General features: G+C 39.8%; 1 protein-coding gene across 3 annotated transcripts in view; it reads left to right on the top strand.

Annotated features, from left to right (window-relative positions):
* The window catches only part of HACL1 (2-hydroxyacyl-CoA lyase 1), an 82,437-nt gene that overhangs the window by 30,808 nt on the left and 39,445 nt on the right, over positions 1–12,184 (top strand). For 2 of the 3 annotated variants that reach the window (XR_001361581.1, XM_014537543.1), the window contains exons 16-17: positions 559–745; positions 6,637–6,699. Coding sequence is in view for 2 of the 3 variants with exons in the window: in XM_014537543.1 (XP_014393029.1) it covers positions 559–745; positions 6,637–6,699 (250 nt within the window). In the remaining variant the exon portion in view is untranslated. Of the gene's footprint in view, positions 1–558; positions 746–3,930; positions 4,087–6,636; positions 6,700–12,184 lie in introns of those variants that run through there. The other variant, XM_014537544.1, reaches the window with a different exon arrangement.

Genomic DNA, 12,184 nt, shown 5'->3' with positions numbered 1-12,184 from the left:
GCCTCAGTGGTTCAGCATCAACCTAAGAATCAGAAGGTCACGGTTCGATTCCCGGTCAGGGTACATGCCTAGGTTGTGGGCTCAATCGCCAGTGTGGGGCATGCAGGAGGCAGCTGGTTGAAGATTCTCTCTCATCATTGATATTTCATCTCTCTCTCTTTCTCTCTCTCTCCCTCTTCCCCCACCTTTCCTCTCTGAAATCAATAAAAATATATTTAGAAAAAAAGAAGCAGCAGCAGAGATCTTAGGACTTGAACTTTAAAAAAAATCTAGTTTCTTATTTTAACTAGTCGCAGTTCAAGTGCTCATAGCAACAGGTTGCTAGTGGCTATTATATTGGATAGCACAGATATAAAACTTTTCCATCATCACAAAAAGTTATATTTGACTTTACTATATAGATAATATAAAATATATGGACAGTTTAGTATACTGGCATCTCAGTTTAAGTGTTGGATATAAAAGTATGCCTTTCAGTTTAGCCTAAAATTTTCTATAAATTATGTCAGAGAATGATATGATTTTATTTTTCTATTTATTTGTGACCTACTTTTTCAGGGCCCCTCCAATGTGTCTTCTGCCAAATGCACATTATGAGCAGGTCATGACTGCATTTGGAGGCAATGGGTATTTTGTACAAACACGAGAAGAACTCCAAGAATCCCTGAGGAAAAGCTTGGCAGACACAACTAAACCCTCTCTTATCAACATCATGATTGAGCCGCAATCCATGCGGAAAGCCCAGGTAAATGTGATTGCTAGAACACCCTGTTATTCAGAGTTCTTTCTAAACTATTTCTGAGTTTGGTGATTTGTTTTGCTTGTTCAATTAATATTTGTTGAGATATGTATAAGGCGGGTGCAAAGAATAGCATGGTGAGCAAAACCAGCCTCAGCCTCACCTCATGGAGCTAACAGTACAGCAGGGAAGAGGGACCATCCAGTCACCTCAGACTGACTGCATTATAACAGAATGAGGCAATTTCTCTGAAGGAAAGGAACTCAGTTCTGAAACAACATACAACAAAGGAATCTGATTTATATGGTGATCACAGGGAAGTGATGCTTAAACTGAGATCCAAAGGATAAATAGAGAACTCATCAACAAAGAGAAGGAGGAAGAGGTATGTAAAAGCTCTGGCAGGAGGGAGTATGGCAAGTCTGAGGAGCTAAAAGAAGGTTGATGTAGCTAGCTGAAAGGGTGCAGGAAGCACAGTGGGAGATGAAACTAATGGGACAGTTTGTGCAATTACATTCAAAATTAGTTATTTTGGTCTCTAAAGCAAAGTGTGTAGTATGATCCTCTTCCATCTCAGATTAAGTTGCTTTTCATACTTAATTTTGTACTCTGATCCTGGTCCTGCCACTTGCCCTCTCTTATATACCTGTCCACCATGCTTGCACATTGTGTATTAGCCATTGTTTTTAGAGCAGATAATTTTTTCAAGTAGTTTTTTACTTGGTTCTTTATACATGTATCTGCTGTGAGACCTTTTTATTTTTGAACAAGACAATGGGCAAATAGGCAGATGGACACTTGGACCCATCAATGAAATGTAAATAAACTAATTTTGAACTATAAAATATATAATTCTACTGAAATTCTCTTACTGTAAAAACAGATGTCAGAGATTTTGGCAAAAGGAACATATTGGAAACACAAAACAGCCAAAAACAATTAACAGAGCAGCAAATAGTACATTCCTATCAGTAATTACTTTAAATGTAAATGGACTAAATTCTTTAATCAAAAGACATAGAGTGTGTGAGTGAATTAAAAAACTCCCTGACAGATCTATATGCTGCCTACAAGAAACTCACTTCACATGTAAGAACACATAGACTGAAAGTGAAGAGATGGAAAAAGAAATTCCGTGCAAATGGAAACCAAAAAAAAGCTGGGGTAGCTATACTTATATTAGACAAAATATACTTTAAAATAGACTGTTAATAAAGACAAAGAAGGAGCCCTAGGCGGTTTGGCTCAGTGGATAGAACGTCGGCCTGCAGACCGAAGGGTCCTGTGTTCAATTCCCGTCAAGGGCATGTACCAAGGTTGCAGGCTCCTCCCCAGCCCAAGCCCTGGTCAGGGCACATGCTGGAGGCAACCAGTCGATGTGTTTCTCTCACATCGATGTTTCTTTCTGTCTTTCCCTCTCTAAAAATCAATTGAAAAATATCCTCAATTGAGGATTAAAAAAAAAAAAGACAAAGACATTACATAATGTTAAAGGGGTCAGTCCAACAATAGGATATATCATTTGTAAATATTTATGCATCCAACATAGGAGAACCTAAATATATGAAGCAAATATTAACAACCTAATGGGAGAAATAGACAGCAGTACAATAATAGTAGGGAACTTTAGTACTCCACTTAGATCAATGGATAAATCATCCAGACAGAAAATCAATAAGGAAACATGACTTTAAATGACATGTTAGACCAGATAGACTTAACAGATAGATATAGAATGCTTAATCCAAAAGCATCAAAATACACATTTCTTTCTGAGTGCATATGGGACATTCTCTAGGAAAGATCATATCTTAGGTCACAAAACAAGTCTTCATAAATTTAAGAAGGTTGAAGTCATACTAAGCATCTTTTCCAACCACAATGCTATGAAACTGCAAATCAATTACAAGAAGAAAACTAGAAAATTGACAAATTTGTGGAGACTAAACAACATGCTACTGAACAACTAATGAACAAGAAATCAGAAGAGAAATTTTAAAATACCTTAAGACAAGTGAAGATGAAAACACAACATTCCAAAACTTATGGGATGCAGAAAAAGTAGTTCAGAGGGAAGTTCACAGCAATAAATGCCTACCTCAGGAAAAAAGAAAAAGCTTGGAACTAGAAAAAGAAGGACAAAGCCCAAAGTTAGTACATTACCCTGAGCCAAAGTTTTGCTTTCCATGGTTTTAGTTACCCATGTTCAGCTGTGATCTGAAAGTATTGAATAGAAAATTTCAGAAATAAACAATTTATGTTTTAAATTGTGCACCATCTAAGTAATGTGGTGAAATCTTGCACTGTCCGGCTATGAGCTGCATGGAATGTGAATCATCTCTTTGTCCAGCATATCCACTCTGTATATGCTAACCACCCATTAGTCATTTGTACTAATAGGTGTAGCCAACATGGTTATCAGATCAGCTGTCATGTTATCATAGTGTTTGTGTTCAAGCAATTCTTATTTTACTTAAATATGGCCCCAAAGCCATTCCCGTAACTTTTATATTGTTATCATTGTTCTATATTGTTAATAGTTCCCAATTAGGGGTATTCCTGGAACAGTATGTTTTAATTTTTACATAATTCCATGAGGATTATTCTTCCATTTCTTGCATCTGTGTCTTTGACATTATCCTTATTCTAGTAGAATTCCATACAGATTAGTTTCCAAGCTTTGATTTTCATTGATTGTGTGTCCATTTACTATTTGTCATTGATTTGCAGTGTAGGCTGACTGCTTCTGCTGTAATACCAGAAGGACCTAATCCACAGTCACCTATGTCCAAGCCACCAGTATAGAATGGTATTAGTCCTGGGAAAGGCTTTCATGCATTGCTTTTCCTACACAGGTTCTTCTTAGACCTGGGAACTTGACCTTCTTTGGGTCTCCTTCATCTCCTCTCTTCTTTTGAGTGTACTTGTGTTTCTTTTAGACTCTGTTAATGGGAGAGGACCCAGAAAGTCATTTTAGGCTGTTTTGTAGGACAAGACGGAAAGGTTCACTATGGATTTTTTTTTAGCTCTTTTTTGGGTAAATCACTAGACCAAAGACAAACCTTATTTACCATTGTGGAAATTGTGGTTATAATGGGACTTTTAGATTCTAGAGCAAACAAAACACTGAGAATATAGTTTGAGACAATTATTTCTTTCAACTGAATGTTTGTTGTCTTTTCTTTTTCTAGGATTTTCACTGGCTGACCCGTTCTAATATGTAAATAAAGATGCCATAAGTGGTCTTCAGGAGTTTTGTCTTTCCTGTAAGATAGAATTTTTTCCCCACAGAAAAATAACTATAATGTTAAAATTGCTGTACAAAAAATAAAAATATTTCTAAATGATATTATATAATAAAGTAATTGATTAAAAACAGAAAAAGTTACCAGTATTCAACCACAGGAATAACCATTTACAGATGAAAGAAGGGAAACGGTTTTATTGAATAATAGCAGTGTAACTGCCTAACCACTGAATTAACACAGTATTCTTTTTTAAAAAATATATTTTATTGATTTTTACAGAGAGGAAGGGAGAGGAATAGAGAATTAGAAACATCGATGAGAGAGAAACATCAATCAGCTGCCTCCTGCACACCTCCTACTGGGGATGTGCCCGCAACCAAGGTACATGCCCTTGACCGGAATCGAACCTGGGACCCTTCGGCTCTTTGGCCCCTTGAGTGTGGCTCTTCCACAAAATACCATGTGCGGGCGCGCATGTACAGTGCGATTGAAACTTTGTGGCCCATGCGCAGAAGTCGGTATTTTGTGGAAGAGCCACACTCAAGGGGCCAAAGAGCCGCACGTGGCTTGCGAGCCGCAGTTTGCCGACCACTGGGTTAGGGCAACACAGTATTCTTTTAATAAATGCATTCTTTAAGTCATTTATCTTTTAAACATTTTTGAAGAAAAAAGCTTGAGTACATAGGCTATTTCTTCTTCATTGTTTACTTGTTGACCACTTTGTACTTTAGTCTCCCCATGATTTAATGGAACTTATTCCATACTTTTTGAGTTGGGGTTTTGTTTTGTTTTCTTTTTGGGGGGAAATAATTTATTGAGCCAGAGAAGTCACACCACACCAAAACTAATAATTTCAGGGTATATTTGGATTAGCAACTTTCGTTTATGTGTACCACATCAAGACCAGTTATTGCTTAAAGTATTACAAAGGGTATTACATATGTGTCTTTTTTTTCCCCCGCCCTTGACAATCCCCTGGCCTCCCCTACCCCCCAGTGTTCAGGGTATATTTGGATTGGCAACTTTTGTTTATGTGTACCACATCAAGACCAACAGAGTCAACAACCTTAATATATAAAGAACTCCTATAAATAAGAAAAATATTAATGCACTAGAAAAAAAATGGTGAAGGGCATGAATGTATAATCAACAGAAAAAATACAAATGGTCAATAAAAGTATGATTATTATGAATAAATATGAATATGTTAGACTGGAAAACCTTATTTTTGCCTATCCACTTGGCAAAGCACTTTTTAAAAAAAAAATTCCTCACCTGAGAATATGTTTTATTGATTTTATTTTATTTATTTATTTTTTTGTGAAACCCAAATTTATTTCTATTTAAAAATGCTCAAGAGACTTTAAAAAGGCCCAAAGGCCGAAAAGCCCAGAGGTGTCCAGGTTTAATTTCAGATGATCCTGACTTGGCATACTTCCGTTTCTCCTTTTGTGAGGCATCGATTTGATCCTTGTTAATGAGACACCTCGGCAATTCTAGTTGGATCGTGGTGACATCTTGTGACTCCCGGTATCTGTCATAAGTGGCCATCAGGTTATGAACGATGAGAAACGTAAGACCAGAAATAATCACGAGACGTCTGCAGATTTTACTTGAATATCCTTTCTGAATTATTCTTTGCAACCAAGCCCAGTGATCAATTTGAGTAGGGGAGATCATGATGAGTGTCACCTGCAAAGACTGGTATTAAATGCAGCTCTTTCAGAAAGAAACCAGCAAACGCCCTTCAAGATGAAACAGCAAAGCCTGTTTTATTGATTTTAGAGAGGAAGTGAGAGGGGGAGAGAGAGAGAGAAGCATCAATGTGAGAGAGAAACATCCATCGGTTGCCTCTCATACACACCCTGACCAGGGATTGACTCCACAACCTGGATATGTGCCCTGATTTGGAATTGAACCCATGACCTTTCGGTGTATGGGACGATGCTCCAACCAACTGAGCCACACTGGCTAGGGCAGTACAACTCTTTTTACATTATAATTCTTAGCGTGGATGAAGGTGAAGTGAAATGGGCACTGCTATTCTGTGGTAGAAGCTGAAATTGGTACAATATTTCTACACAGTAGTTCTAGAAGTGCCTGTTTTGGAATTTTAAAAATGTTCAGACCCCATAACTTTGATCCAGTAAGCTTATCTAGGGAATGTATCCTAAGAAAATAATAAAATATTTGGTCAAATAGTCTATATATATATATATATAGAGAGAGAGAGAGAGCCATTCAGCATAGTTTTATTTAGGAATAGCCCCAGTGTTTAATAAGATATTGGTTACTGTACATGCATTATGATCTGTTTACATTATAAAATAAAACTGTTAAAGAAATTTACTAATGGAAAAACAATCAGAGGATACTATTATGTGAAAAAGGCAAGCTACAAAATTGATGGGTTCAAGTCAGATGCACACCTGTACTTGTGCACACATATACACAGAGAGAAAAGATAGGCACAAAATAAACCTAAATTTTACAATAACTCAGTGATGGGATTATAGGAAATTTTTATTTCTTCATTTTTCCATCTTTTATAAAAGTTGGAAATAAAAAAACTTTGTCATTTTTATTATCAGAACCAGACATTGCAGGCATACCTCGTTTTATTGTGCTTTGCTTTATTATGCTTCGCAGATACTGCATTTTAAGACCTTCTACCAGCAAAAAGATTACGACTCGCTGAAAGCTCAGATGATGGTTAGTATTTTTAGCAATAAAAATATTTTTAAGTTGAGGTATGTACATTGGTTTTTTTTCTTAGACATAATGCTGTTGCACACTTTAACTAGACTACAATATAGTGTAAACATAACTTTTATATGCACTGGGAAACAAAAAACGTGTGTTACTCACTTTATTGTGATAGTTGCTTTATTGTGGTGGTCTGGGACTGAACCTGGAATGTCATATTCTTTTAAAATACAGGCATATCCTGTATTTTAAAACAATATGAGAAATGGAAAAGCATCATTTATTTCCAGGGGCATTCTTGTTTATTTTCTGCAATTTTATATGAATTGGAGTATAAGATTTTATATTAAAGTTCAGCTTGTTTGCACCATACCTATCAGACTTTCCATTGGCTAGGTAGGGGCATAAGTGACCTCTACAAAATGATGGACTATAGCTTTGTGATGTGCACCTAGGACAGTGATGGCGAACCTATGACACGCGTGTCAGAGGTGACACGCGAACTCATTTTTTTGGTTGATTTTTCTTTGTTAAATGGCATTTAAATATATAAAATAAATATCAAAAATATAAGTCTTTGTTTTACTATGGTTGCAAATATCAAAAAATTTCTATATGTGACACGGCACCAGAGTTAAGTTAGGGTTTTTCAAAATGCTGACACGCCGAGCTCAAAAGGTTCGCCATCACTGTCCTAGAGCCACCTCTTCATCCCCTGGCCGAAGAGGCCCCAAATGAGGCTTCGGGGCCCTACAGCACTTAGCAATGACACTTTTCGCTATCTGAAAGGCATGTTAAAAGTCAACAAACAGTTTAAACAGCTGGATGCTTAGATTTTCCATAAATGGAAAGTCACATGAGTTAAATATCATTCTGAACTGACCTTGCCCCACCTGAGACCACTGAGTTAAGACCCATAGGGCTTGTCTTTGTCCCTCCCTGTCCCTCACATGCTGAAGCACAAGGCTCCTCCTTGCTAACCAATGCCTGCCACACCACCAACCCCTGGGGACTGAGGGGAAACGCAGCACCCGCCCACAGCACAAACCCCTGAGCAGCTGTGGCTGCACTGTTGGTCCAGATGCCCACCGTCCTCCAAGAGACTAAGGTGACAAAAGCCACCTGCCTAGTCTACTGGAAATGTAAGACCTCGGGGCACCTGCCCTACTGTCCTCTGGATGGCTCCTTACTCAGGTACCTGCCTCAGTCTCCTTCACAATCCCTGTGGCTGCCCGGGGTGATCTGCGGAGCCCTGTGGCTGGCCCACCCAACACTCTAGTGCAGTGATGGCGAACCTATGACACACATGTCAGAGGTGACACGCAAACTCATTTTTTTGGTCGATTTTTCTTTGTTAAATGGCATTTAAATATATAAAATAAATATCAAAAATATACATGTTTGTTTTACTATGGTTACAAATATCAAAAAATTTCTATATGTGACACGGCACCAGAGTTAAGTTAGGGTTTTTCAAAATGCTGACACGCCGAGCTCAAAAGGTTCGCCATCACTGACCTAGGAGATACTTGCAGGGATCTGTGGTTTTACCTGACAACCCTGAAATCGGGCCCAGTAGGCAGGGACTCTTAATGTACTTCTAAGATATGCACCAGAGAGCCTGAGCTGCATCAGAGCATAGAGAATATCCAAAGGACCGTTGAGAGTGGGAAGCTCATGTAACCTCATCAATATCCTCCTCTGCCCATGGTCATTTGCCTCTGGCAGCTGAGTGCAATATAAGATTTTGCTGTAAGGTAGCGTGGAGGGCTTGATGAGTATTAGTAAATTGAACTATATGAATCTAAATACTAAATATAATTTGGGGAAAATGCTCTTTCCCTAGCCATATTATCTCAAGAGAAAAAAAATATGTTGGCAGGTTATACTGTCCAGCAGAGGTCAGCCTGGGCATATAAAGACCAAATTAGTTCAGTAGCACTTTGATGACAAGTCTACTGAATGCTTATTTGGTAAAAATGATCACAAAATTAGTCTCCTTATAGGAATTTTTCTTTAGAAAGATAAGATATTGAATAAGCCCCTCTAAAATGAATCTGTTGGTTGATAGTCAAAACTCACTTTGATAAAACATTTTACACCCTCTATTATAATAATAAATACTCTTATGTGATTCTAGTATGTTGATACTCAAGTGCCTCATAAAAACTGAACTTTGAAAGATTATGGCTATTTTCTTGATTTAGGAAAACGAAGAAATCTCGGGTGGGAAGGGTTAGTTTCTCTACTAATATTCTTTATAACATCTTTCATATTTCATGGGGTTGTTTGGGGACTCAAAAAGCTATCCAGAAGCTCCTAGCCTAATGCCTGGCCCATGGAAGACACTCAGTAAATGCCACTGTGTTTTAGGAAGATGTGACCTTAGAGAAGAAGAGAGTACTGGCTGGAACTACATCCTGTTTAGCAGTGTGGTTTCACTTTTCAAGTGGGTCTTACTTCTCCAAGAAGATTAGTCATTTCCTGGAAAACAGGCTCTGTTTTCACTTCCTAATAGAGCCACCTGGTCTGCAGGGGTTCACTAAATAATAGTTGAATGAGAATTCATGATGGTTGGAAGTAGGGGATATTTTCTACGGTTATTTCACACATGTACCTTTGAAGTAGCTCAGCTTATGTGAAGTAAGGATATTTTCCTTACGAAAAAATGTTTCAAATCTGTTACAAAGAAATAATAGGAATATTGAACACTGAAAGAAAGTGAAAATAATGTTAAAACCAAAAATATTTGTTTCTTTACTATTTTCCAGACACTTAGATAGGCAGTGGAGTAGTACTAGTAAATAAATGCAAATTTGGAATGACTAGGATAGAATTTGATGACTGTATTAAGAAAGTTGGATACCATTTAAAGTCCAGATGAGAATTATGACTGAGGAACCCTGATAAAAATGCTGACTGTGGAGAGTGAAATGTAGACAGATGGTCTGAATCATCTAGTAGTGCTTTCTGGTTGCATTTACTACTACTAATCTGAAAAATGGACTAATGTGGATAATGGAAATTGAAGATCCTATGAATTCCTCCTGTAGATAAGGTACAGATAAAAGTACACCTTGCAAAAAAAGAAAAAGGAGACATATATAATACTCTGTAATACTTTAAGCACTAAAACAAAATTAAAAAAAAAAAGTACACCTTGGATTCAATCTGACAGCAGGACTGCCCACACCTCTGGTTTTCACTAGATTGTCTTGGACATCCCCTCCCCTCCCCTCCAAGGCCTTTTCTTCCAGGAAAGGGGCTAGCTGGTCAGTGAATGCAGATTGTCTGGCTACCCCTCCTCTAATTAGGGAGCAGAGAAAGACACATCTAGAAACCCTGGCTCGCCAGTTTCAAAGATTGACAGGAACACATGAAATTTTGACTCAGACCTGCAAAGGGATGGCATCATCCATGCTTTCTTCCCTTCTGTCCAGCTCTGCGAGAAATTTGTCTACAGCCATGTGGTTCCAGTTTCAAAGATTGACAGGAACACATGAAATTTTGACAGACCTGCAAAGGGATGGCATCATTCATGCTTTCTTCCCTCTGTCCAGCTCTGCGAGAACTTTGTCTACAGCCGTGTGGTTTTTTCCAAGGCTCATTCCCTGGTCCCAGCATGCTCCTGGGAATTGCCTTATCACTCCACTGGTGAAGGTGGGCTCAGGAAATCAGTCCTGGTTTCGCCTTAGCCTGAGCTTTGCTCGCACTGTTTTCACTGCAATGCTCTGCGCACTCCCACCCATTTTTTACGATGTGGAATCAGCCATATCTTTCAAGGTCCAGCTCAACGGTCACCTCTTCTACTAAGCTGTCCTCCCTCCCCATGTGTGCCTCTCACTACTCAAAATGTTTGTGGTGAATTGAATTCTCATCTCCCTCCCCAACTCGACTCAGTGCCTGTTACCCAGATGTCACCAACCCTTCATCTCCAAGGGCCTGTGTCCTCTTGCTCCTGTTTGGCAAGCTCCTCTGAGTTTGCCCCCAAAGAATCCACTTCCGCATAGCATATGACAGCATAAACATCACAGACATTTTCTTGCAGGGCAGGTGACTCAGTATGGGGTTATACAGCCATACATTCTGAGAAATGCCTTGTTGGATGATTTCGTTGTGTGAACATCATAGAGTGCACTTACACAAACCAAGACGGTATAGTCCAGTGGTCGGCAAACTTCGGCTCGCCAGCCACATGCGGCTCTTTGGCCCCTTGAGTGTGGCTCCTCCACAAAATACCGACTTCTGCACATGGGCCACAAAGTTTCAATCACACTGTACATGCGCGCCCGCACATGGTATTTTGTGTAAGAGCCACACTCAAGGGGCCAAAGAACCGCATGTGGCTCGTGAGCCGCAGTTTGCCAACCACTGGTATAGTCAACTAGTAAGGTTTCATTTACACCAGCATCAGCATCAACATGTGAGTGATTGTAGTGTAAACCCTGTGGGCTTTTGTTTTTTGTAATGCAAGTGCCCGACTTAAACTTTGATTGCTGAGGCATCCATTTCAAAGAGACATCTGCTTCAAAGAAGGTATATAAACACATTGACCGCCACAGCCAGGCCACCTCCTTATACTGAGGCTTCTTTGTTTTAGAGATCTTGGTTGATTTTGTTCTTTGTTTTAAATTCACCAATAAAAAGTGATCCTGTGAAACCCTAGGCCACCACTTTCCCCCAATAAAAACAGCACCTCAGGCCCCTGCATGTACTCTCTCTCTACCCTGTGACTTGCCTTGTAGCTCCAGGGCCTATGGGTAATAAACCCTTTTCTTCAAAGTTTCCAAATGGTTATTGCTGAAGGGTGTCTTGCAATCGTAATAAGAACCATATAGGGTCGGTCCAGTTGTAACTTTGGTCTATGGGAAGCTCATTGGGGTCCAGGTGAGTGTCCCTCTGGGCCTCCAGGCATTTCTAGCAGATAGCATTATTATCCATAAGACTTAAGACCAGCGAAAAACAGTAACAGTGCACTATGAACTTACCATGGCTGTAACATCACTAGGCAATAGAAATTTTCAGTTGCATTATAATCTTACTAGAGGCTCAGTGCACGGATTCATGCACTGGTAGGGTCCCTCAGCCTGGCCTGCGCCCTCTTGCAATCTGGGACCCCTCAGGGGATGTGGTAGTGCATGAGGTGGCAGGCGGCCGGGGAGGAGCCCGAGCCTGGGCCAGGCACCACACTGTTTCCACTCATCCCATCCCAGCCCTGCTGCGCCTGTCACTGCCGCTGCTTGGTAGCACTGCCGTGGAGGTGGGAGAGGCTCGCGCCGCTGCACTTGCCAGCTGTGAGCCCAGCATCTGGCACCCATCAGTCAGCTGAGCAGCGCTCCCGCTGTGAGAGCACACTGACCACCAGGGGGCAGCTCCTGAATTGAATGTCTGACCCCTGCTGGTCACTGCGCATCATAGCAACCAGTCGTTTGGTCGTTTGGTTTCTTAGGCTTTTATATATATAGACTAGAGGCCCGGTGCACAAAAATTT

Source organism: Myotis brandtii, unplaced genomic scaffold, assembly GCF_000412655.1.
Source record: "Myotis brandtii unplaced genomic scaffold, ASM41265v1 scaffold18, whole genome shotgun sequence".
In the NCBI taxonomy this organism is placed as follows: Eukaryota; Metazoa; Chordata; class Mammalia; order Chiroptera; family Vespertilionidae; genus Myotis; species Myotis brandtii.
This window is presented reverse-complemented; position numbering and strand designations above follow the sequence as displayed.